This window comes from Corvus cornix, chromosome 12, assembly GCF_000738735.6.
Source record: "Corvus cornix cornix isolate S_Up_H32 chromosome 12, ASM73873v5, whole genome shotgun sequence".
Lineage (NCBI taxonomy): Eukaryota > Metazoa > Chordata > Aves > Passeriformes > Corvidae > Corvus > Corvus cornix.
The window spans coordinates 15056648-15084421 of NC_046342.1; the positions used below are offsets into that span (position 1 = coordinate 15056648).

The window sequence follows — 27774 nt, forward strand, 5'->3', positions numbered from 1 at the left end:
GCACCCCCTGCCTCCTGTGGGATTGGGAGAGGGTGAGCAAGACTGAGCCAAGCAGCCTGAGTGTGATTAAGTGTTGATCAAATCCAACTATTTCATAAAGTTTCTGGTATGCCCAGCCAGCTTCAACAGTCTCTGGACTTTGCTGTGAAATCCCTAGGATACTTACGATAAGCTGGCAAATGGCTCCTTAGATGCCTTTTTTTTCCCCCTCCTCTTTAATAAGTAAAATGCACACTGAAATCCAGAGATGCAATCTGACATCCCAGTGCAGCTTCCTTCTCCAAGCACTCCCTGAGCACTCTCAGCAGGGGCACCAGAGCCCCACACTCTGTGACTTGGATCCCTATGAGAAGGGATGATTCTATGGGCGGGACCCTGAGCAACCTGGTCTAGTGGGTGGCATCCCTGCCCAGGCCAAAATGACTGGAACTAGATGGGTTTTAAGGCCCCTTCCAACCCAAGCCTTTCTGTCATTTCAATGATTCCATGACTGTGGAGATAGATAACATCACTTTTTCCCTAAGCAGGTCCCCCTGCCCCCACATCCCCTCTCCCACACCAGCCTCCCAGCCCATCTGCAGACCCACTTCCAGGGGGGCAGACAGACAGGGGCACTTCGCACCTCCCCACCATAAACCTGCCCAAAGCAATTATCCAGCCCCGTTCCAGCTGGGAACACACTGCTGCCTCATTTATAGCACCAGAGCTGCAAGGGCAGCAGGCAGCTGGCCCCAGCTATGCAGGGAGAGAAGCTGAAAGTCTCCAACAGCAGAGGAAATGCAAACACAGGGGGCTCACACTAACTGCCCCCCTCCCTGTACCCATCTTAAAAATTAATCCCAATCGTAAAAGCTGGAGGGCAGCCTGTATTTCAGGCCAAATAATAAGGGGAGGCCTTTATAAATAAGGAATCATTTACTATTCAGAGGGAGGGGAAATTATAAAGGTTATTTAAATTAAAAACAAACCACACAAACAAATAAACCTCACTGTCTTTCCCCCCCAGCCCCACGCTGGCTGCCTGCTCCACACATGTTATCTGCAAACCGCAGGGAAAACCGTTCCCTGCTCCGTCCGCGCTGTTTCACAATCTGCTCGCTCTGAACCTTACACCACGTCAGGAATTAAACAAACATTTCCTCCTTCTTCGGGATTTCCCCCTGCCCCATCCAGAGCTCAGCTCCAAAGTCCAGCTGAGCAGCAGGCACGGGATTGAGGTGGAACTGTCAGCTCGGAGAGGTCAGCACACTCCCCACCACCTCCAACAGCCCCTCAAAAGCATCCAAGGGGTAGCTGCTGGTGGTGACAGAGCACACAGATGCCCTTGCATTGGGAAAAGCGGGAGGAAAGCTGGGGTGGGCATGTGTCCATTGGAGCCTTCCACAAAAAAATGCCCAGAAAACAGGAGAGGGGTTCTGTGAAACCCTGAGCATCCATCCCACTGCTCCACTAACGGAGAGTAAATGCACCAAGGCCACCAAATCCCCATTCCTCATTTTTTCATGATAAGTGGGGGGAACTTGTTTGTAGCCATGCTCACAGAGGAAACAAGGCCATGGATGTCTGTCCTCTTCCCAAATAAGTCTAAAACTGGGACAAGACCAGAGGGCTGGGAAGAGTAAGTGAGCTCCTGCCAGGCTGCAGAACCAAGGGCAGGCAAGGGAGGGAGATCAGCCAAGGGGCAGCACAAAACCTTTGCCCTTGGATGGCCTGGGCCCATCACTGAGGAAAACAGGAGCCCCCCACACTCCTAAAATACACCACAGACAGCCAAGGTGGGAAGGGAGGGCAATAATAAAATACAATCCAGAGATAACAGGAACACACTGCAGAAGTCAATTAAAATCTTAGTCAGCCCTGGAGACACAAATCCTCAGGAAACCAGACTTCTTGTGCCCATTTCCATGCACGTTACTGAGATTACAAGTAACTGCAGCAGAAAAATTCCATGAGAAGTCTTCTCAATCTGTCCATGTTACCAAACAGGTTTATGTTACAAATTTGGGGTTTATCTTCCTTGGAAAACTCTGGTCATAGCAGGGAACCAGCAAACCAAGAGCATGATTTAAACCGAGAGCATGATTTAAACCGATTTAAATTGGTTGGTTGAATTTTTGTGCGGTTGCTGCTATTTAATGCCAATGCCTCATTAAAATGTGGGATAAAGGAAGCTTTTGTTAATGACCTGCTCTTTCCCTCCTCATGTACCTTCCCCTCAGGGTTTGAGATCACATATAAAACACATCCCCAAGCTCCTCAAGGGATTTCCTTTTTTTTTTTTTTCCAGCAAAGCTAAGGCTGACAAGACTTGACATTCCTGAAATGTTTAAATGGGGGAAGAGAGAGAAACAACATTTTTTCAAACCCACTTTATGCATCAGAGACAAGCAAAAATTGGCCCAGGGCCAAAAAAAACCCCCAAAAAAATCAAAAATATTTGCGAGATCATCTTAAATACTCCCAATGTTCCTGATGGAAAAGTCCCCAGCTGCACAGCGGACCCAAGGCCCCACGCTGAATACTGCACATTCCTGGAGGGAGCTGCGGAGCAGGCAGTCAGAATCGACAAACCACCACACAGAGCTGCCAGTCTGTCCCCGAGCACTCCATGGGGACAATGCCACCACCGGCATCGCCCACAGCAGCGCTCAGGCTCTGCAGGGACCAGCCTCCCCCTCCAAGCAGGTGGGGAGCCCTAAAAAAAACCCAAAACCCACATCCCAGGGACTTGGTAATGAGCTTGGGATTAGGAAACCAGACTAATGAAGAGGCAAGAGCCAAGATATCCAATTTCTGCCAAATACCAGGAAAAGCACACTGCAATCAGTAGCCATTATATTAATTAATTCATACACCAGCCTATTTTGTAGCTTTTTCCAGGCTGGGATTTCACTTTCCTGATGCTGTGGGACAGAACTGGGCAAGGGAAAGGGCGCAGATGGAGCACTACAGCTTGCAATAAAACCACTAGAGGTGATACAAACCAGATGTGGATGGTAACCCCATGTGTTCCGAGAGGTGTTACAGCTCCATACGTCAGACACAGCATGTCAAACACTCCAGAGCAAGCACCCACAGCGCCAAAACACACTCAGGAGTGGGGAGCATTCCAAGGGGTGCAGAATGGGTTAACAGGAACCCACCGAGCTCCACTGGCCAATTATCCTTCCTCAGTTTACTAGCACAGAAATTTGGGCATCAAAGAGGACCACAGTGTTCCACTTGTGCAGTAAACTTCTTTCACCAACATCACTTCACACTTTCTAGAGTGCAAAGTTCGTGCTGATATTGTTGGCTTTCCTGCTCCCTGCTTCTTGGCACCATCCCTCCTTCTTGGCTGTCCATTAATATGCAATCAGTACATTAAAGGCTTTGTTCCACAGGCCCAGCCAGGCTGCAACAGCCTTTTCCAGCAAGTGCTGTCTTGTGCAGGACAGACATGCAAATACATTTCAGTGCTCCCAAACAGTCAAATTAAAACCCCAAGCCCTATATTCCCACCAACTGGGTTTTACAGAACAAGGAATTACCACCATCAGTGCCAAGAGTGTCCAAAGAAAACCTGGAAACTATACTGAATTTGCACCCATTATGCTTTACTCCTCTATGCACTGAAGTTTTGCACCATTTACAGACTGACTGATCCGAGGTTCATGGCAAAGGCTGCCTGAACACACTGGCAGTGAGAAAGTTTCCACCACTTGTATTTGAATGATGAATCGGTGGGATGCTGCAAACAGTCTCCCAAAAAATACCACCTGTTTTTTCAGCTATCCTCTCTAATCTTCCAGATCTGAGCAGGAAGCAGGACAGCCCTGCCTCATTTACTATCACTGTGGTTGCATGGAAAACCATGTCACCATATATCAAAATAATTCCTGCTCTTTTGGGAGCATTTTTTGAACGGTTCTGCTCCCCACATGCCTCGCTCCTACGAGCTCCTTCACCCAGCAGCATTCATTTCAACCAGGAAACCAGTGCAGCTCAAGTTCCCCTGTAGTTCTCTACAAAAACAACCCATCAGCTGCTGGCTAACAAGCTCCTCAATTAAACACCTTGTATTTCCTTCACAGACTCCTCTTCTCCTGCCCCTGGGCTTGACTGTTTCAGCCTCTGGTCCAGCCCATCCCCTCCTGGCCCACCCAGCATCACCTCCTGCCCTGCTGTCCAAACAGGCACAGAAAACTTACCCCAGCCTCCCATTATATATTATTAAATCCTGTCTTACTGTTCTTCCCTAGGAGACTAAACACAGGCTCTTAGTTCAATATAAAACTAAGTACATGCTCAAGACAGATCAAACACAGTTTAATTGCAAGGAGTACCAGAAAAAGCACTCTGGCCATTTTAAGCCACACTAATAAGTTTTTGTCCCAGTTTTTCAAGAGTTGCTTATTATGGAGATGAGCCCAACTGGAAAATCAAAATCAAGAATCCCTGAACTCTGAAGGAAGGTTTATCTGAGCTTGGGGCCATATCTGCACTGAATGCAGCACAGCCAAATAACATTTTTCCATTAGTTTTTATCACTATTGCTTTGTGTTCTCCCCCATGAGCACAAGGTCCCATCAGAATTTCTCCAGACGGCCCCCAGTCCCATAAATTGTTAGAAATCTGGACTTACATCAGTGGGATTACAGGAGAACAGACAAATGTGCGCATGCTGGATGGAAAGGGGACATCACAGTGCTTTCAAACTGGAGAGTATTTTTCATTTATAAATAGTTTACATTTTTTGGATCCAGGGGCGGACAACCCGCTCAGTCTGTACTGAGACCAAAGAAATATCATGTGTGAGCACTAACCACAGTGTAGCAAAGATAATAAACAACAGACAGGCAGCCATATGCAGTGAGCCTGGTGGTTTTGGTAGGGGAGGCAAATTAAAAGAAAGAGAAACACCAAATCCAGCAACCTAATCACAGCTAAAGGACCTACTAAATTCCAGAGGGACTCTTTTGTCCAAATTTGTCTGCAGGAGTAACCTCCAGCAGGGACCCAGCCCCCTATAGCCCACTGTACTAATGCTCTTAGGTCTCAGAGCAGGTCTCAGACCTGACACAAAGGAAGGCCAAGCGCAGGTACCTGCAAGCAAGGAGGGACAAAGGGATGTCCAGGTGGCCATACCAGGCAGGGGCAGAGCACAACACGGAGTGGCACACAAGTCCTGGGGCAATGCTCTGGGTTAATGTGCACAAGCACAGTTCAAATTCTGCCCCAAAACAGACCTGGTGCACTCTTCTAAATTTATATAGGAAACAACTACAAGAAACAGGAACTTAAAACACACTGTGCACCTTGCAAACAGGTACCCATGTTTGCAAATATAACCTTATGGGGTATGAAAACAACAGCCTGTACTCAGCACCCGGAAAGCGAGGGCTGCTACGGGCAAAGGTTTGCTGGGCTCCTTTGGAAGCCTCCAGCCTCCTGGACTTCACCATGAGAACTGACTGAGCTGGACTGCAAACCTCCTACAGCAGCCTCTGCTTTCTCAGCAAATAAAGCTGAAATGAGTGCCGACATCTGTATTATCCATGCTTTTACAAATATTTTTGATATTACGTTAAACAATATCCTTATACCCCACAGAAGAGATGAGTCTTAAAAGGAAGTGGGACAACTCTGCTTGCCAAGCTGAGAAACCTGGACTTGGAGCATCTCTGTTGAAATCAGCCTGCCAAGACCAATTTGATGTGTTTTATTACTGCAAGGAATTCCACAAATATGCTGGCAACTTTTGAGCGTCAGTGCGGGTTCCTAGGTAGGAAAAAACCGCCTTAAAAATACACATTTTCTGGATTTTGCAAACATTTACCAGATGTAAACTCATGGGCAATTCATCTGCCATGACAAGTGTGTAGACATCAAATCTAGCAGAAAAGGCTGAGCACCCACCTCTGTCGTGAGTGAAAGTCAACAGCCAGATATGCCTGGCTGAACAAAGGTTTGTTTTCAATTATATTTCAAATTCTTCTAACAATAACTGTGTGGCGTCTGGCACCAACACATCTGAGCCTTTGAAGTGGTTCTTGACTTCAACCGGAAAAAGGGGGAGAGCAAAAAAGGGAATCAATCAGCAATTTCAGTCTGACTCAAACCTCTTCTCTGAAGAGAAAATGTTAATACCACAATCCCCCAGCACCATGAATGTGCTCACAAAAACAAGGAAACTAAAAAAAAAAAAAAAAACCTATACTTGGGACAAAACAGCAATGGGTCTGCTCTGGGGTTTCACCTTTAGAAAAGGTAAAAAGATACACAAGGTTATGAGATACACGAGTCAGTGATCCCAGACACAGGAGTCTTCCTGCCTCCCAGCACCTCCTTGCAGCTGCTTTGGGTGTTGTGACACTCCACATCCCCTTTCTGGTCACTCATGGTCATGCCTCTAATAAAGAGCTCATGGCAAGAGACATCCAATGCATAAACCCAATGTTTGGAGCATCCATGAGAGACCAGGACAGCAACATGGGTTCTGCAGAGCACAGACTGTGGGGTGCTGGTGGCCACCCAGCCGAATCACCTCTAGATGTGCAGAGAAGGTTCCCAGGAACCTTAAGCAGGTTTGCAGTACCTGCAGGTACAGGAGTTGCCACACACCCTTATTCCCCTTTCTTTTAAGTATCTAAACTCCTTTTCAGATTTAAATGACACTAAGATCACTGGGGAAGTCAGTGCAAGAACAGGGGAAGCCTCAGTTTTAAAATCTGTATCTTTTTTATCTGGTTTATTCAAATAAGCACAGCTGTAATTTAAGAACAACAAGGTGGCAGAGCACAGCAGCTCTCAAGACTGGGAATGGTGGTTTTGGTCAGAATTATGTTAATTTAAAGAGGGATAAAAATGCCTTATTCGTTTTTCCTAAGCCATGCCCAAGTCCTACCAACTCTTTCTTAGGTCAGGCAGTTTCTGGAAACATTTTCTGGCTTAAAACATTTGCAGAATTTCAAGAATTTGCTCCACAAATCTTGAGGCTGCTTTGTTCAGGAATGCTGACATGTGGGCAAAGGGAAACCAAAACTTTCCTTGAATGCTGGAGAAAACTTTAAACCCTGCCCAAGATGAAAAATGCAACTGTCAAAATGCTGAAGGAAGTGTGGGTTTTCTGTTGCATTTCAAATATTACCCTGAACCCGTTTCTTCCAGGAGGGGAGCGTGGCTGTGCCAGGACAGCCTGCGTACCTAGCAAGGCTGATGGCCTCCATGTGCTCCCCTCAAAGCAGGGCTGGAGTTAGGAATGAATAAATAAAACAGTCTTCCAGATCAAGTTTTCTTGGCCTTTACAGAGATGATCATGCTGTGAAAGAGCTCTGGGCAGAGAGTCTCTTCTCCCAGACAGGATCCATCCACATCCCAATGCCCCCCCATCCACAAGCACCAGGGGGCAAGCCCCACTTGGTCGTTTGCTTGCATGGCTCCTGGGACAATACTTGACTTTTCCTCTGGAAATACCCATTGCATTCCATGAAACTGAGAAAACTAAACCTCTAGCTTATCCATAAAGCCTAATGTTTATTGGGTTACATTAGGTGAGACAGACCTTCACTGCTTTAATTACAGGGCCATTTTCAGGCTGAGGAGTCTTGCCAAAGCAAGGCCCAGCTCCTGCCTGCATCAGCTTGGCATTTATTCCTGCCCTGCTTCCCAACAAGTCCCCATAGACACCATGAGATGAAGGCTGGAGGGATGCTTTCAACTGAGGGAGACCAGTGTTGTGGTCTGCAACAAGGTCTGCAGAGCAAGGCTGGAAAACAACCACTGTGGCAGGCTGGGCATGGGTCAAAGAGCCACATACTGCCCCAAAACACCATCAAGTCTTACACACAGAGTTGGTTCGCCCTGGCTTGAAAGCCCCCAGTGGAAGTGGCCACAGTGGATGGTGAAGGAGTCAGGAACTGAAGGCCTGGCAGGGTGAGTGGTGCTGGAGGGCTCCCTCCTGGCTTGTCCCCTGCCTTTGCCCCCATGGACCCAGACCAAAACAGGCATCCTGCAACCCCCTCCCAACACCACGGGAATGCCAAGAGAAGGACCAGCTCTGCTCTTCCACATTTGGCACAGTCAGGTGGCTCCAAAGCCACCCAAACAAGTCAAGAGGAATTCTGCACTTCAAATCTAAAAAGCAGGAAAACCGTCAAAAGGCTTTTCAGTTATGACAGACCAAAACCTCCCCAAATTATTTCAATGCACGTTTCCAATTCACTTCCAATCCCACCCCAGTCTCATGAGGGCTGTTGCTGTCTATTACACAGCATGTTCAGGAAACTGACTTCCCAGAGGATTGGAAATTTTCCTGCCACCAGCTGCCATCAGCCCAGGGAGCCTGCAGGGATGGGATGGAGCAGCCTAGATAGGCGGTGGTCCAAAGGGAGATCTGGGGAATGATGCACCCTGCAATGGCAAGAGACTGTTTTATAACCAGCAGTCAGAACTACTCAGGAAACCACAGAGGAAGCAACTGGAACTTGTTGGACAGGGAAACTTCCCCATTTTGTTTCCAAATACACAGACCTGTAAGCCTGTGCTGAATTCCTGCTCTTTTAACAATGTATCTCGCAAACAAAGAACATTAACACACAGCCCCAGAAGTGCTCAGCTGCCACCTCCTCCTCCCCCAAAAGGCTGGATCTGTGTTGTTTTGACCTGAAAAAAACCCCATCTATGAGAAACCTAAAGGGCTTAGTGGTGCACAGCCTGTTCCCCAGCAAGCCCCATGCTGGCATTACGACTTGCACACAGGGCACTTCAAGCCCTGCCTTTGAGCTGGCTCAAGTATTCCCAGCTGGAGAGAGAAGCAAACAAAGTAAACAGCAGGACACAGAGCCCAGCCAGCCTGAGCACACCGTGCTCATCACACACCGTGCTCATCACACACCGCAGCTGCAAGAGGAAACATCACTGAGCACGGGCTGGGCACAGGGACATGCAGGGAATGTGCTGGGAAAAACCTTGTGCAGTCCGAATAAAGGAGAGCCTGGGAGCTGCAGTAAGCCTGGGAGACAGGCAGAGGGATGCAGCACAGTCCCAGTGTCCCTGCCAGCTGAAAGGACAGCCTAGGCTCTTGTGAAGCAGACCACAAAGTGGTAACACTTGAGACAAGTGCTAGGAACCGTGAGAGAAAAACTGTAGTAAACAGCCTGGGCTGGGATTTGGCATCTCCTGAGGATGCTGCCCGGCTGCATGGCTCTGCCTTCTCCTCGCAGGGGCTGTAAATCCCAGATCCCTTGAGCAGCCAGCGAGGGAAGGGGCCCCAGGCAACAGTCCCTGCCCCGGTGCTGCCAGGGGGATGCAGACACCCAGGGCCACTCCTTCTCACCCACAGCTGACAGCCCAGCAGGCCATGAAGGCACCTTCTTCCTGGGAATTCTGCATCAAGAGGAGCAGCAAGTCACCAAAACCAATCCCTAGCTGTGGCCGTGGCAGTCACAAGAGCTTGCTGCTTTGGCTGAGATGCTCCTCCACTGCACTGGTGATATCACTTTAGACACAGAAAGCCATGCTGGTCCCCAAAGAGGCCAGGATTTGGGTGCTTTCTCCATGGCATCCCCTGTTCACAGGAGCAATGCAAGGGGTAACCCAGCACCAAACCCTCTGCTCCTGGCTATGGATATCAGGTTAATGCCAGCACCATTCCAGCAGGACTCTGAACACCTCTTTCACCAACCTCCTAACAGAGGTAAGCACAGCCTTGTCTCACAGCTGGGTCTCTGTCATCCACTTCTCCTGCAGGGATGGTTAAATAGCACTGCTCTCTCCCACAGAGATTCTTTGATTTCTCATACAGGAAAATCTCACACTGCTTCCCTTCCCTCAGTGGGGATACAGCCACTCTCCTCAGCCTGCTGCCTATGGGAGAGATAGGCATTCCAAAGTTGAGTTAACCCCTTAAAGTAAAGCTGGTCAACAGCATCAAAAGCTCTGGGAGAAGAGAACAGACACATGGACCATTGCACAACCTCCTTCTCAGGAAACCTGGGCAAACAGCAGTACCTGCCTCAGAGAGATTATTGCACCAGGGAGGAGCAAATCCAGCTGTTGTTTTAAGGAGACAGTGTAAGCCAAACACATCCTGTTAGGTCTGTACAAGTTTCTGTCTGAGGAGATTAACTCAAAGACCAGTACATGTCTCTGCTGGTAAGGTCAGCAAGGATGAAACCAGAGCTCCTGGAAGAGCTTCAGCTCACCAAGGAGTCAGAAGCCAAGCAACTTCACTGGGGAGCTGGACTCAGCCTCATGGAGATAAATAGATGCTTTTACTGAAACTGCAGGAGCTGAAGGAGTCCCGCTGCATGCCTGTGGGCTGGAGGGACAGGCTGCCAGCTCCTCGTCCAGCAGGCAAAACAAGTGACACGACTCTGGAAAAAGTGCTCAGAGATCAGGGGTGAAGCCTCAGCTCTGCAGACCTCCTCCCAAACCAGAAAACTTCTTGCTCACTCACATAGCAAAGGCAGAGTCTACCTAGGTACCCATTTTAGTATTATTTTCTAACTTACTGTAACAGGAAAAGTTTATTTATCCACTCTTATGAACTGTCATTCAACCCCTTAATTTAATCAACCTCAACAGCTTTTGGATGGTCACCACCTCAATAACAAAGGCTGGAAAGTGGGAGAGGAGATATACAAGAAGTTTACAACCATGTGAAACAATAAAGATGGCACGACTCTCACAAATCTTTCCAAATCAGAGAAGTCTAAAAATACACACTATCCTTTATTTACTGATTTATAAGCAAAATGCATGCTGTACTCCAAAAGAATCCAAAGGTGTTCAAAAGCCAGAAACTCAGACTTAGATGACTTGTTTAAGGAGGAAGAAGAATGAACAGACTTGTTTATAGACTAACAGACAGGAACAGCACAAAAGTACATTTAGCAGAGAAAAAGCACAAACTATTATGACACCTTTCAAAATAAAACATCACATGGTTTGTTTAAATCTCCTAAAACAGGAGAAGTCTCCCCATATTACCAAAACAAATGAAATACAAGTGTGGATATGACTCTGCCCCGGTTCAGAAGGAGACAAAGGTTTACAGTGAGTTACATGGACAAACAGTGCACGGGATGCTCTCCTGGCTCCCAGCAAGGCCAGACCACAGGCAGCAAAACCTCCAGCACGAGCCAGATGCCCTGTGTCAGCAGCACCTGGCATTTCTGCCCATGCCTTTGCCATCACCACACAGGTGGGTGAGTGATGAAGTAACTGGGCATGAGAGAAGGGGAACAGGATCAGGAACATCCAGGATCAAGATATACCTCCTCACCCTTTGCAAATGAGAGAGGTCATTGCTGACACAGGCCATGGACACACCCCTGTCATACCCCTCCATCCTCACATTTCCCTGGGGCTGCAAAGTCTCACGAGAGAGGAGGAAATCCCATGGCTCCATGCACCTTTCAGCTCCAACTCAAAGCAACCACTTTGTGCTGGGAAACAGCCAAGTTTGGGCTGCCTGCTCATGGACTGGGCTGCTGCAGAAGAGCTCATCCTGTGCAGACTGCTAGAGGACATTTTCTAAACCTGTGCTAAAGGACTGTTTCTAGTGCTTTTCCACAGCTCTGGAACCCAGGTGAATGGCAGAGCCACAGCAAAAAGCAAGCAAAAGGTGCCTGGGGCTGCTCCCCAGGCAGCAGCGACGGCAGAGTGAGCTCCAGGCTCCCCCCGTGCACACAGCGCAGCGAGGAGAGGCACCAGTGTTTGGACAACTGGAACACATTTAGGGGGCAATTTTTCACAGGGCCTCCAGCCAGGCCGTTTCCTACGATCACTGTTTTATTACCCAGGACACAACACATAGACCAGCAGCTCCCCCACCCACAAAGTCTCCCACCACCCCACTCCTACACAGACATCACCCACAGCGAGCCCCAGCAGAGCACCTACGCACACAGGACACCACCAGCACCGCAGTTATAAATGCAACTACTACAAATCAGTGTCCAGCAAACCTGTCACCTCCAACTGAGTATCTTCCACCAGTTCAACCCCAGCACCTATCTGCACCAGGGCTCAGCCAAACACTGCCACACATGCTGCATGCACTGCCCTGCTGGACAGCCATCACTTCTTAGTATTTTTTATATGACAGATAACATAGAAAACTTGTGTTTATATTGGCATGCAGCAGGCTAAAACACACTAAAAGTGAAGTAATAAAGCAGCCTGAATACCAGCTAGGCAAAGTATATTTGGACCTTGCAGGTCAGTATTTTGGAGAGAGGCTCATGAGTAGCTGGTGTTGATGGTGAATTCTCCAGAGCAGAGGTGTATTCACAGCATTGAAAGACAACAGGGTTCCATCCTGGCAAGTGTCCATCCCAAAATCACAAGCTTCAGGCAACCAGAGAAACATGTAAGTGGTGAGGATGAATCCCTGTCCCTGTGTGTGGGCAAGTGGGAAACAGCACTGCCCAGACTTGGCATTCTGAATTTCTCATTTCCTCCTTACACCTGAGGGTTTGTCTGCCTTCCTGTAGGGAGCAAAAAAACCTAAAAGTTGGAGGAGGTGGTCTAGGAAAAAGCATTTCAGTTCAAGATTTCACAGCCAAATTTCCACTGAACTCAAGAGGGTGTGTTCTCTAATCTGAAAGGATTCATCTAAAAAACAGGCACCTTCAAAGGGGAAATGTTTGCAATATGCAACTGAGTATAGTTGAGTAGATTTACAAGAATTACATTTAAGACTGCACCTCTCCCAATTTCAAAAAATAATGAGACTGGCCCAGCAGGCCCAAAAAAGACACCAAAGGAAAATTCACAGAAGTTACTGCCCTGTTATGAGCAGCAATATCGACACTACCCAAACCCTGCCTCCCACCCTGGAAAAAAAAGACAAAAAAAGACAAATTCCCTTGCACATAAAATCTTTATCTCCAAAACAAAGCTTTAGGCAGCTAATGCATTTTTAAATGCAACTTGTGTATAACATTTTAAGAATCTGTAGCTCTACATCAAATTGTTCAGTTGTTATGTCTCCTATACTTTTCCTCCTGAAATCCCCACAAAGCCACTGTGGGAAGCTACAAAACTGCTATGGCAGGTGCACATTACCAACCATCCTGTTTGCACATCCAGCATGGTTAATAAAAACTACACAGATGGCTGCAGTTTGAGACCCTTCCTTCAATTCTTACTCAAACTGCAAATGGACCCATGTGGAAGTGAACCATGCTCCTGGAATTGGACGTGACACGTCATCAGGTCTTGAGAGGTGTCCCTAAAATAGCAGGCCCTGCTTCTAGGCATCTCCAAAATTATATGGTTGTGGCCTGAGAGACAACGTGCTGAAAACATAATGAGGGAGTGTAACATATTACATATGTTGTGGTCCTGCTCTGAAGCCAGAGGAGGCTGGGGTTGTAGGACTTAGGCTGCAGTGCAGGACTTGGTTAACTATTAATGGATGACTCAGCTACAATAATAATAGGTATTTCATGTCGTGCATTAGCACAACGGCACCCCGGTCCTTGACTTAGGCCTCTGTGCATGCTAGGAAAGAAACAATATATCGTAGTACATCATTTAATAGCTGGATGTACCAGGAAACAGGTATTCTTCCAGGGTTTGCAGTTCCTGCACACCCTGGAGCCTCATACTCTGCTTCTTTCTTCACGTGCACTGAAAACCAGCAAGGGACCTCAGAAGAGAGCTGTCAGGGGGTGCGCAGGTTTGCATGAAACCACAATACAGGCCCAGGTGCTTTATTTATTGTTATTCACCAAAGCTAACTTCTATGTTAAATCACTCACTCCCCTCACCCTGCAAGAGGTGCTAATTCCTGCCCAGCCCAGGTCCTGCAGAGCTGATCAACCTGAAGCCTGGATTTTCCACAGATGGCTCTTAGAAGCAACATTAGTCTAAATTATCTCTGCTGCATTCATCCACATGATCCCATCCAGCTCCACACTGCAAGACAAGGGAGTCACACTGGGTGATTAGGTTAGCAGCACAAAATGATTGTGTTAAAAGCTGATGAGCTGAGCTAACTCAATCCAAGGTGTCTGGCAGGGCAGCCAATGAGATCAATTAAAAGCCCTGCAGCCCTAATTGAGAGTTCCTGGGTGCGGCTGACATACCAGTCAAGGCCAACACACAAATCAGGGACAATACACAAGTTCTGAGCAGAGCTGGCTACCGAGGAATGAGAGCCATCATCCCAATTTGCAGCCACTCTAACTTCAAGACAAAACCTGAACCCCTCTTCGAGGGATCAAAGCACTCCAAACCCAAAGGCAGGCAGTGCTTGGGCATGCCCAGGGTGACACTCAGCAATTCCCAGCTGCCCTGTTGGGAGACGCACGTATATTCATGAGCACCTGGGCTCATGAAGCAGAGTCAGGAGGGCATTTCAGGGACAATTCTTGGGGGATTTGCCTCAACATGAAACCACCTTGAGCCCTTCCAGCAGGCTCTTCTGAAGCTGCAGTCTGGGAGCATCCTTCCAGTGCTCCCGGACTTCCCTGCACCAGGTGAGGTTCACACATCAAATAAAGCCCCATTTCGAAGAACTTCTACATCTGCCTAAATCCCCATCAGAGACAGGACTCCAGCAGCAGCTTAAGCAGGGAAGTGAAATCTCACCCATGCTGGAGAAAGCATTTAAGTACCTGAAATGCTTTGTTGAAGTGTCTGGGGTCCCAGACGTGTTACATGTTATGTCTACCACCTTTAGCTTCTTGATGCCAACAAGTGAAGGGATAAGACAATCAACCTCGCATTGGCTCCTTAAATTCCAAGCAGGAAATCCTGCAAAGCTCAGCCACCCCCAAACCTTACATCCAGAAAACTGTAGAGCACTTTGCACAAGCAAAGAAAAAAAAAAATATTAACTGTACCTAACACATAATAGTTGATTTTTCTAGAGAACACTTGATGGTGTATTAGTTTCTTTTCAACTGCCTACTGAGACGCTGGTTCCTCTTCCCTGGGAATTTTCCCTCTGCAGCTCCTCCTCCCCCAGCTCCCAGACCATCCATTCTCCCCTTTTCAAACTGCACCCATTGTAAATGGCACTGAATATTAACACAGCCCATTGAGCACTTGCATCTTTTGTATGGGACCCCTGCGTTTCAAATTGCAGTCACTGTAGAGAGGAGAAGTCTCAAAGTGATTAAATGCCATGAAGTTTCTCAAAAGGGGAGAGGAATACGCAGAGGAGACTGAGGGGGTCCTAGAGCCTTTCACTAGAAGCCAGGGGCTTCTGTGAGAGCCAGAAGGGCTTAAGTGGGGGTATTTTATCCTTTGTTATCAATCAGGTATTTACTTTTAATCCTAGTCTGATGAGCCAATTTCTGCCCCGGCTGTGGCTCAGTGAGGGGTGGAGATGAGAAGCTCAGACAGCAGATGCAAGATGCAGAAGGTTCGCTGTTAACTGCTGCCCTCCTGTAGGAGCTGATAAATAAATACTGCGGCATGCTGAGGGTGGTCAGCAAATCCACCGACACATGTTCACACAGGAAGGGTGGATTTACTTGCAAGCACATGTATTTATTTGTGCTTAAGCAGCAGGCCCGGAGAGGCACTGCTTTGCAAGGAGGGGCTCTGCTGTTACCCACCGGGGCCAAGCTCCAGCGCAGGAAATGCAATCCCGCAGGGTCCAGAGCCATCCTGCAGCCCTGAGGCTGGGCACTATCCGGAGCAGGGCCACTGGCAAGGACAAAGCTCCGGGAAGCACCAGATCTATGTGTCACTGCAAGCCATGCAGGAGTTCTTTCACAAGCACCACCAGCTCCCAGCACTGTCCCACCTGAGCAGGAAAACCTCCTTGGAGCACCACCCAGCAGGGAACCACTGGCTTCGCAGGATTGGATTTCCACTGTTGCCCCAGGAGGAGGGAGAGGGACCAGCCACCTGCACCGATCCACATCCCTTTGCCGAGCCATCCTTCCAAGCGCAGCAGCCCATCCCCGGGCAGCCGGCACACGCTGAGAGCTCCGCAGCTGCGCGGGGCCAGGAGCCCAGGGTGACCATTACTTAATCTTTGTTCCATTATTTCAGCAGGCCTGGAAGCAGGACATGCAGGAGAGGTGGTGCCAGCAGCACTCCCCCCTCCCAGCACTGTCAGCAGGAGAGTCCCCCACACCACCTCCTCTTCCAGCATCTGCAGGAGCAACTTACTCCAGAGCCCAAGAACAAGTAATGCCCTTCTCCCAAAGGATCCCATGCAACCAGCATCAGCACAGCCCCTTACCAAGCAAGCAAAGAAGCTACCCTCACACGTGAAAGCAAAGCAACAAGACCTGATACACGAAAACCCCAGTTTAGCATGCAATTTAAGTTTATAGGTAATTTTGAACATTCAGCTTCATTGCTTTGGACAAAATCTCTTTGTATGTACACACTTGAGCACAGCAAGAGACTGCTCCTGACTTCTAGTTCAAATGCACTTCCAGGCCCTGAAACCACTGACAGGCACCCACAGGACTTTTAAAAGCATTCAGACACTGCCCTGATCTCTCCAGAGAGCAGCAGCACCATGCAAAGAGCCAACCCGCACGCAGCTGGTGCCTCGGGGCAACTTATCCATATAGCCAAACCCTGGAGCCTTCCTGAGAAACAGAGAGCAGCTCTTAGCCTAGCTCTCCTGGATACTTGAGGACGCTGCCTTTTCCCAGACGTGCCAGGCACGTGCACACTGACCCAGAGGCAGAAGGGTCCATGCATGGATGGTCAGTATGCCCCAAACATCCCCTAGTCATTTGGGTTAAATACGCACAATACAGCTGTTTAAAATTAAAACTTTCTTTCCTGCAGACCATGTTAGCAATGAATTAGCTATCCAACCACAGCCACACGGCCCCCTAAATCTTCTCACCAAAAATCTGTACCTAAAATACTATTGCTTTATCACTAAATAGGAAAGGAAAAAAACCCTTAATCATACATGATACCTAAAGGAAATCTCTCTTCTGTTACTCCTCAAAAACCAAGATTCATGACGAGAAAAAAGCAGAGGATGCGCCACATCACCAACAATGCTGGAGCCCTGGCTTTTTTGGGGCACAAAGCATTCTGTACTTCAGCTTAGCCCTAAACTTTATGCCACACTTAACACTCTATTGTAAAAACAAACTTCAGACTTAAACACCACAACACACGAAACACCTCCAACAGCTTCAAGGGGAGGGACTGCAAAGGAGCTCTGTGCACATCAGCTGCCCAGCAGAGTTTGATTCTCCCGGCTGCCCCCACGGAGCAGGAACCCTTCCCAGCTGCAGGTGGGTGCTGGTGCAAGGACAGGATGGGTCGTGGCAGTGTTACAACGTGCCCTGTGCAGCAAGTCAAGAACACTTATATAACTGCTACACAGTGCTGAACTGCCTGTTGCTTTTAAGAAAAACAAAACAAAACCAAAAAAACCAAAAAAACATCCATGCCACGCTACATCAAATGTGAGTGACTCCAGCCCCTCTGCGTATCAGCTATTCCCTCTGAAAGCTTGGGAGAAAAATTACAACTTCGAGCTCTGCTGCCAGCAGAGAAATAACAATAGTTTCAAAAAGCCCCAGTGCTTTTCCTCGGTACTGATAGTCCTGTTGACAAAATACGCAGCGTGATTAAGTCTGTTCCAGAACCCTCCCCGACTGCCGAGCCGCATTTCCAACCCGACAAACAAAAGCTTTATCTCCAACACACTGAAAACCGATTCCAAGCACTGCCTCAGCATTGTGGCTCTCGTTAGGAATAAAGATAAACTGCTAAGGAGGGATTGTTCAATAGCGCCTTAATGAAGTTAAAGCACTGCCACCAGAGTCACTGGAAACTGGATTTATCTCGTCTCCTACTAGCGATCGAACATGCCCAAGCTTATCACCCCGGGGAGCAGACACCTCCGGCGGGACACAGCCTGCCCAGAAGGGACGGAGATGAGGGATGCACAGCTCCAGCATCGCCTGTCTCTCCCCAGTTTACGGCTGGAGAACCCGCACCCCCTGGGCAACACTCCCGCATCTGCCACGGACCACTGCAGACCTTCACGTTTACCTTCTTTTTCTTTAAGAGGGCACGTTAAAAAAAATTTAAAAAAAAAAAAAAATCCAAGAAGCATCAGAGATACTTGCACAGACGTAAGTTCTCTAGCACATGGTGCTTTTAAAGAGGACATTAAACCACTAAAAAAGTGTGTTATCAACTCTCTGCACAAAAAATGAACACTTATGATCCCACCAAGCCTGAAAAACATGCTTCATCCCTGTGTTCACAAACTGAACTAGGTAACATTAATCACTATTTGGTAATTAGAAACAGTATTACTTTAAAAACAAAATATTTGCAATAGCTTCAGCGTCTTCTTTTTATAGTAGCTGTGGAGAAAGGAAAAAGCCTTAATGTTGCATTTTCAGATACAAAAGCCACCATTTAAACCAATTCTTTGGTTAGTTTGTAACACAAAATTACAAACTGTATTCTAAGTGTCTAAAAGATCAGTCCACAGCAGAAGATTACACGTGCTGTTACTTCACCAATAAAATTTAAACTCAACACAAGACACCCCAAAACCTGCTCCATTTGAAAAAGACACTCCCGGGTATTAGCACTCCAGAAAAGACCACACAACAATAAATTTGTTCTGTCTGGGCTATTAACGCACTTCCTTGCCCGAACAAAGATACGCTGTCCTATTTTAAGAGGTGCATGGGAATGCTGGAATTATTACAAGCTTGCTCTGAAAGGTGATGGAAGGATCCTTCAGAGCAACTCAGCAACAGGTGAATGGGATGAGTCAGGGCTTTAATGCAGAGGGGACACGTTCCTCTCAATATGACACATGATAATTTCACATAAAACAAGGCATTTCTGCAGCCAAAAGCAAATACCACCAGGAGAACCTGACAAACCTCTAATAATTCTTCTTAATAAGGAGCTGGATGATCTCCAGCAACATTTCAGTGTCCATCCTCTCTGCTGGCAGAGCTGAGGAGTATCTATTACAACCAGGCGTTTTAGAGATTCAGTAATATATAAATCTATTCGAACAGCAGAGAGGCCCCGAACAGAAGCGCTGTTTCCCAACTCTTCCCTTCTGGATCCTGATTTCCTCAAGTTAATTAATAGTTGAGGGCACTTATTTTTACAAGTTTGTGATCGCACACACATACTCTCAGTGCTCCTGGACTGTCAATGCTGAGCACACTTTTCCCCCCAGATCTCCTAAGCTTCAAGTGTCTGACGTTTAATTCCAGCTTTGACCAGCCCAGAGCAGCGGTCACACAACCAGAGCAGACCCGCTGCCCTGCCCGGGAAATGGCAGTGACACCGTCCTGTGCCTGGACACGAACCTGAGCACTTTAAAACACCCTTCTAGGGATAAAAAACATCCCACGGTGCTGCAGCAACCACCAGGTGCCGGGCTCTAAGCTCAGCTGCCACCCAGGACATACGATACACCGCAGCCTTATAACTTCGCTAGACACGCAAGTACTGAGGGAGCGCAGCCAGCCGCGCCGCTTTACTGGAAAACACCTGGATTTTACTGAAATTCCCCAGAAGCCCTCAACTCCCTTTCGATCCCTCGAACTTCACAGCCTAAAAAGTTGGCAGCATTAAAAGCCAGAAGGGCGGGCGCGGCCGCGGCGCTGGGGTTCGGGCACCCGGGCGCGCCCCGCTCCGCCGCCCCGGGACGGCGCGGATGGATGGACAGATAGATGGATGGGTGGACAATGTCCTAATAAGGATTCGGAAGCCCAGGCTAGCCGTTATCTCCAGCAGATCCCATCGCTGAGAGGCCAAACCCGCTCCCGGCTCCCTTTTCTCCGGGAGACCCGGAGGCCAGCCCCGCATGGGACCGAGACACGGGGAGCCCCGAGCTCCCACTTCTCACCCGGGACCGGCATCGCACCCGACGCCTCCATCACCCCCGTCCCCGCGCCGGGTGGGCGCCAGAGGGGACACGGGATCCCGGGACAAGCTTCGCACCGCGCAGCCCAGCAAGGCGCTAGCGCCCGCTTCGCTTACATAAATGAACCGGAGTTTCGCGGGGATTTTTGTTTAAAGTTTTCCTGTTGTTGACAACAAGCCAAAGAGCGGTGGTTTGGCTGCCCAGACCCCTCGCCTCGCCCCGGTCCGTCCCCGCGGGTCCCCTCTGCCGCTCCCCGCCCGCGGAGCCCCCCGGTACTCACACGTGCCGCGGCCAGCGGGGCAGGTCCCGGGGCAGGGCGGGCAGTGCCAGCCCCGCCGCAGCTCAGCGCGTCCCCGCCGCAGGCGCAGCCCGCGGGGCAGCCGGCAGCGGCCGAGCCCAGCAGCCCCAGCAGCAGCAGCAGCGCCGCCGCCGCCCGTGACGGCAGCGCCATTTTGTATCCGGCACCGGGGAACGTCCGCGGCGGGAGGAGGCGGCAGGAGCGCTCACGCCGCAGGCGCTCAGCGCCGCTCCGCCGCCCGCAGCATCGCCTCGGCCGCCGGCCCCGCTGGGCGCTACGGCACCGGCATCCACCGGGCACTGGCGGGCGGATCGAGTCCGCGTCCCCGCCGCGGGAAGCGCCTCCTGCTGCTCCTCCTGCTTCGCGCCGCACGGCTCGGGCTCGGGCTCGGCGGGCGCCGGCGCTGGCCGTCCCGGTGCGCTCCCGCGGGGTCAGACCCGCCGCCACAGCCGCCCGCCCCGAGCGCCGCTCGCCGCGGACCCACGTTGGCGACACCGCAACATGTAGCCGCGCCGCCCCCGCGCGCCCGCCCATTGGCTGCCGGGCGGCCCCCGCCGCGCCGCCATTGGGCAGGAGCCCCTCCCGCGCGGCGCCGCGGCGTCCCATTGGCCCCTGTGGCCCGTCAATCACGGGCGCCGGGGCCCGCCCCCCTTTCCCACTCCAGGTGTGAACGCGGGCGGCCGCTGCCCCCCCGCGCTGCCCCTCTTAAAGGGGCCGCGCCCGGCGCTCGCTCCCCGCGCACCAAAACGCTCCCTCCCGTAAATCTGGACAATCTGCTGGAACACCAGGGCCTGAGGGCATCCCTGCACCCCGGCGTGTCCTTCTCCGGACGCCACGAAACGGCCGTGGGACTGCACTCCACAGGGACACGCGTGTCCCGCCACGACCCCGTGGCAGGAGCGGATCAGGTATTCACGCGTGTTCCAGACCACACCTAAGCAGAGGCTGCACTTCCCAAATGTACCCTTAGGCGTGGAAGCCCAGCACACGGCAGAGGTAGAGGAGCAGGCAGCCCAAAGCGGGTCGAAGCGTGACTCACCAGGGAGCTGCACCAAGAGCATTACGGGCACAACTCATTTTGGAGCAGCGATGCGCTCTGAGGACTCGATTTAGAGGCTGCTCCCGAGCTCAGTGGAGAGCATCCAACTGGCTTTGGTCAAGTTTGGATGTGGCCCAACACAACATTTAGGGGAGGAAGCTCACGGAGTGTTCACCCACGGCAGGCGGGAGTGTGATTTAACCCCTTACAGCAGGAGTTGCGTGGGGAGAAGGGGGATATTTTAGGGAAAGAAACACATATCACAGCCCAATCCTGCTTCCACTACCTTCGATTAAATTTGCAACCTTCTACTGCAGATTCCTCCTCAGCGCAGGGACAGAGCCGTATTTCCGTCCTGTAACAGAACAGGGCATTGCACTGCAGGATGCTTCAATCATGCTGTTCATCATATGTATCTCTTGCCATAAAACAGCCTGCACAAGGGCAGTGGCATTTCAGGCTGCTCAGAGTGGGACCCAAGATGTACAAATTCCTGAAAGTCATCAAAGATGGATTGGTGTCACCTAGAGAATAGATTGATTCAGCTGAACAAAAAAATCGGGTGTGATGTTGAATTTGCTGATAAGCCCAACCAAAGAAACTCCATTTGGCCCACAGGTTGTCAGAGTCCCATGCCAAAGCCTCAGTGTCTCTTCCCCATGCAGAATGTGGAGTTTGGGCAGCCTCACAAGTCTCATGAGGAGGATGAAGGCACATCTGTTCTCCATGCCCATGTGTAAGAGCCAGCAGCAAGAAAAAGCAGCACGCTGGAGCATTATCAGCAACTGACAGAAGAGGAATGCAGGCGACAAGCCAGCCTTTAGAGTGATGAGCAATTTGGCTTTCAAAGCCTGGGCTTCAGTATTCCTGCCCGTAGTCCTAAAACTGGGCAAAAATCTTGCAAGGTCTTTCTTGACCATCAGCATCAGTGATTGTGGTGATGAAATGCTACCTTGATGATGATAGGGAAGATGTGAGAAGAGACACGTTTTTGGGAAGCTATCACTCTAGATGAGGACATTCTCACCCCGTGCCTATTCTTGTCTTTTAGATTTCGTACAAATTGGTCAATGGAACCTTGAATTTCATCTGAGACAATGCACAGGGATTTTCTAGCTTACACAGCCAGCTGCCTGACGCAGACAGCAGTCAAGTCTTCTGCTGGACCCAAAAGCACTTTTATGGAGAGGATTTCTTCTTCTCAGTGGGGGAAGGAATCATAGAAATAAAAAGACCTTTTGCTTCTTTTACAGTGTTTTCAGATTTGACAACCAGGCCTTTCAATTAACCTTAACAGTTCATGTTAATATTTTTTAAGAGCAAGAGGGTAGGTATGGGGTTTCCCATGGAGAGAGAGAGTTTTAGATAACCTTTATAAAACAGAAAGCTAGAAGCAATTCTGCTGGAACCTGGGTCCAATCATCTCAGATGTGCACAAGATACCCTTGCACGGAAAATAAGAGCAGCTGGTAGGAATTGTGCTCTCCCTCATCCCTGAGTCAATGCCTGTGATGGAGCCTGTATGCAGCATGGAGGATGTTTCTTCCTCAAACCTCATTAAATCTAATTAAATAGCTTACAGAAGTATTTATGAAAACAAATTTTAAAATGGCAAAGGCATGCCAACACGGAAGATACTTCTAATTCTGCCGGTGTCTTTTTGTGGATTTGGAGTTGGTTCAGAAGTGCACACTTGGAAGGTAATTGCTGACAGCATGCAGAATCCATCAAGCTATAATTAACACTCTACTATTATTCTAATTGCCTCACTCAAGCTTCTGTGTTTTTTAATTGTAGAGCAATTCACCAATAGAGAATTTAATTGCAATACATATTTTATACATTTTGGGACAAAGTACCATTATTTCCACTTCAGCAAAAATGTTCCTCATTTTTTAATAGCTTTCTTTATTCCTTTCTGGGATTTTTAAGTTTTTTTCCCCTATACAGGAATTTGATTGCAACCTCTTGTGAAATTAGCAATGATATAATATCCAGGAGTGCCTGGAGGCTTCAGTTTGGATCACGACTCTGTTAAGCTAGGAACTGTACATACATGTATCAGACACAGCCCTGAGGAGCTTGAAATCTAAACAGAGAAAACGAACTGAGGTGAGAACAGAAGTATTATCCTGCTTTACAGCTGGGGAAGCAGCCCCAGATGACTCACCTTAGGCAACCCCACGCTCCTGGGGCACAGCCAAGAACTCACACGAGCCCTGGGCTCGGGGCACCCTTCATCTTCAACATGAACTAAGTTTGTGTCTACTAACCACCCAGGATCTACAGTCGCTTTTCACAGGTGCCTTGACTTTCAGAGCAAGATGCAGCATTAAGGAGGAGCCCTGGTGGTCTGCAGAGCACCCCAGAGGTGTCACACTGGATGGAAGACAATGGCAATGCTGTCAGGCTTTGGGAAGGATGCATTTGACTTCTTCTGGGGCAGGCTGAAAGTTGGAGGCAGTGAAAAAGAAAAGGATGGACCTTTGCTCATGTTGGCTATCCTTGCATTTGACATTTTTCATTCTCTTCTCCATTCACTTCTATCTATAGGGCTACAAATTCCTCTGTAACAACATTTGTCTTCTTCTAATAACTTTCATGGTGGCTTTACACCCAACACGAATGGGTGTAAATGACTGATGCCATGGCTACAATCCCTTGTATTGTCAAGCTGGTGCATTGGGGTGTCAACAAATATTATCATGGTGCCAAATACTTAAGAAGTTTTCAGCAGGTGTTTTGTGGACAGTGTACAAAGTCACAGTGATTATTCAGCACAGCAACAGTCACATTAATACATGTCTAGCAATGGCCTTTGGTGTTAGCTGCTCATGATTTGGCTCCTGCCATCCAGGTTGCTAGAGATGGTTTCTCTGGTATGACCAGATCAACCACAGCATCAGCATTCCGGAGGTTTATTATATGTTCTGGTTACACCAGATCCACAAGGACAATTTTATGGCTTGTTGCCACCCAAAACTGGTCTCTTGTCTCTCTTGGATCTCAACCTTGCTCCTCAGAGCTTGTTCTGTTGGTACAACCTGCAAGATGCATGACGTGATCCATAAGTGCCTAGAAGCAATGACTTGTGATAACATTACTTCTCACTGCTTAAACGGGTGAAGCCAATTCAGCTTAGCAGGAGGCAGCAAATGATAGTGAGACTTAAAGAAAGAGATGATCAAAATCAAGCTTCAGTGTAGGGTCACTAACAGTGCTGACATGAAAGTTTACCTTGCAATGACACATAAACCTTTTCTTCTCTTGAAGTTAGAGGCTGGTGCTTGAACTCTGGTCCTCCAGGAATACAGTCTTTGATCAAGACCAGAGCACGCTTTGTTAATGTGAAAGTTCACTTGAGTAGCTGCTGTCATTTCATTTTTCACAGGCAATGGGTTAAATTGTTCTCTCAGCCCAGGATAGCACAGGCAGTTAGCAAAAAATGGTGCAAATAACTAGATCCAATTAATTAAATCCAAGTTCTGTCACAACTTTGCCACCTCCGGTTCTTTTTTTTTTTCCCCATCCTGAAAGATTTATTTTTGAACTGTTGTATAAGTGTGTGTGTATTTGTCTCATCTTTCTAAAAGCAGACTATCAAAATAGCATGACAGCAGTTTCTTGTCAAGACAGAAGGGAGAAAGAAATGGACTGTTAACACTAGAATGTTGCCTGCCAATTGGATGGGCAAAATACATGATAAGAGTGAAAGTTTGAGTGTAAACCTGTCATACTCAAACCTGGAGATTACACTCATTTGCTTAAAAGCTTTTTTTTTTTTTTTTTTGTAGACAAGGCAATGGATTGACTCCAAGAGCAGGAAGAAAGCTGGTAGACCTGAAGCCTGAACACTGTCTGCTTGGATGACACATTTCAGCATAACATTGCACTAACCATTCTTGAACTCCAAAATCCAGAAGTTTGCCCAAGCCCAGGGAGAGATTTGGCCCCATGTGCGAGCTGGCAGGCTTTGGGCTTTGCTCTTCAGATCTGGACTTGGACTCAGATCTGTGCCAAGCCTCCAACAGCAGGAGCAGAGCTGGAGACACAGCTATTCCCAGCAGTGACTAGTGCTAACAGTGTTTATGCCATGAGGAGTTCTATTAACTGGCATAATAACCATAATTACATGGTGTAACCTCCTCTCGTTGCCCTCACCTCTAGGCTGAGATGGAAGAGTGACATTCTTGCAGCCCCAGAGGAATGTGTTAGATGAAATGATGCAAGTGGAGCAAGGAAGCTGGAATCCAGCTGCAGATCAAATTGGAGTCACCTGCCCCTGCCCAGAGAATAATGGAAAAAAAAAATTAGAAATATTGGAGGAGGAGTTTAACTTCTCTTTCAGATAGGGATGCTTTAAATCAAGATTATTTCTTCACTCTGGACAAGTCTCTAGAAAGGTCTAGAGACTCCATGTGCAGCTGAAAAACAGTAGATGCTTTATTTTGCTGTAAGCTCTTGCCTCAATGTAAGTGGGAAAATGAGCCACCAGCTTGCCTAATAAAAGTAATGAGCTCTAAATTGTTTCCAGAGTAAAGTTTGTATTTCCTTGCTGATGGCTGTTGACTTCCATGGCAAACAAAGGTAACTCATCCTGCCCCAAAACAACCCCCACCTCTCTGTGGGCTCAGATAAGGAAAAGTCCACATGGAACAAATGCAGGGTGCCCTCTGAAAAAAACTGCGAAGCTGAATATTTATTTAATAGCTCACTGTCCAGTCTTTATTCTGCAGATGAAGGGCACCATCAGCAGGGGTGGTCTCTGCCTGGCAGGGTTTTCAAGGCAAGTTTAGCTGAGGGTTGCACAAGTTAGGGCTGTCCTCAGAGGTCCAGATCCCATATAACAATTAAAGGAAGATGATTGCAGAGTGACCACAGCAGCCAGACTTCGGAAGCATCTGGCAAGCAAGCCCTGCCTTACAGGTCAGAGCTAGTTTTTCCCAACTGTTGTCCTTGATCTTTATCCATGCTGGAAGTGGGGCAAGATACCTTGTGACAACTTTTATTGGGACTCAATTACTGCCTCTGTGATTACCATGGGCTGTTACTACCAAACTGTCTCTTGTTGCTTCATCTGGCTGGAAGATATTAAGATTTGTCCACTGCTTCATCATACTTTGATCCCTTGTTTAGGAAAGAAATCTGTTTCCTTGCTTGAGTGCCTCATTCTTGGCTAGGGATTGAGCTGCAGGCTGATATTTCTGTTTGGCCCTTGAAGCCAACTCTTAACCACACTTCTTATCCTGCTGGTACCACCCAGGAGTGCATCAATCCTGCAATACAAATGGCACAGCATCATTATATGAAGAACAAAATATGTGGCAGAGCCCTGCTGTGGCTTAGAGGCTCTGAGAAGAATCTCTCAAAATATCTTAGACATCTGCCATGTGTAAAATCTCATGATTGTTCTTCAAATTCTTCTGTGGATACATCAGCCTCCCCTCTGCTCCTCTATTGGTCTCCCTGTGCCAACACATGTGCTCTTAGCAGCAGTGTGTAACACAAGACTTGTTTTCCTCCACAGTTCTTCTACTTGTTCAGTACCTGAGGTGTTATCCTCCAATTCGAGGCACCCTAAATCACTCCCATAATGCACAGTTGAGATGGCATGAAGGATTATGATTTCATGTGGGAATAAGGAAGAGCAGATGAGGGCTTAATAGACACAGATCCCAGTTTATGCCAATGCCATAACTAATTAGAAACAGGGGAAGCAAGTAGATGGAAAATGTCTCAAACTTCTCTCAGAGCCTGCCATGGCACATGAATGAGTCTCTGGCATCACCACGCCATCGTTGCAGTAGCTGGACAACCTTGTCCACGGATTCAGTGACGGGTGTTTGGAATTTGTACATAAGCTCAGTGTCTTCAGCAACACCCATTTCTCAGAACACGCCTTCACCTCCCACAAGATGTGAACGACCACAGGAAGTTCCAGGGATGCAGAACAACTGTTTCCATTGTATCCCAGGAGGATTGCATTCCTTTTGCCTTAAAGATGCTGTTGCCATCAGCTCTACAGAAAGGCACACTGCAGTGTAGAGCTCACACAGAAATAATGAGATTGAATCCCTTACCAGCTTGTGATCTGAGGCAGGACTGTTTGAAGAGGCACAAGTTGCCTTATGCCCCCTGCCACCCAAATTTAAAAAAGAGAAAAAAACCCCACAAAACCAGAACACTCCACCATGATGTAATTTGTCTCTTAGATTAGAAGAAACTACATAGAGATTTTAGCCTTACACATGCTGCTCCAGACAGGAGCTAAATTCAGCTAGGATTTCTTTTTGTTCTTTAGCTTTCATATTTTTCTCCAAGAGGTTTACATTACTCCCTTTCATCCCATTTGGCCAGAGCCTCTCCATTCTGGTTACCCTGGACAATATTTTCTTTTGGAGAATCCATAATCAGACACCTTGAAGGTAAAGGCAGACCAACCAATCCCCTCTGCTCCTCACATAGCTATGGTAGCATCCTCTACTCCTAGGGCACAGAGAGAGAGCTCTTCCTGAGGACAACTTAGGGAACAAGCAACATCCAACAGAACCCCCAAACAGGAAAACTGGAAGAAGAAAACAAAAAATGCTACTCTTA

At 48.3% G+C, this 27774-nt stretch overlaps 1 protein-coding gene across 1 annotated transcript in view; it reads right to left on the minus strand.

The window, feature by feature from the left end:
- The window catches only part of LRIG1 (leucine rich repeats and immunoglobulin like domains 1), a 90120-nt gene extending 69376 nt beyond the window's left edge, over nucleotides 1-20744 (minus strand). The window contains 2 exon segments of the mRNA XM_010390404.4: nucleotides 20121-20164; nucleotides 20166-20744. Coding sequence (XP_010388706.2) covers nucleotides 20121-20164; nucleotides 20166-20744 — 623 coding nt within the window.
- Between the last annotated feature and the right edge of the window lie 7030 nt (nucleotides 20745-27774).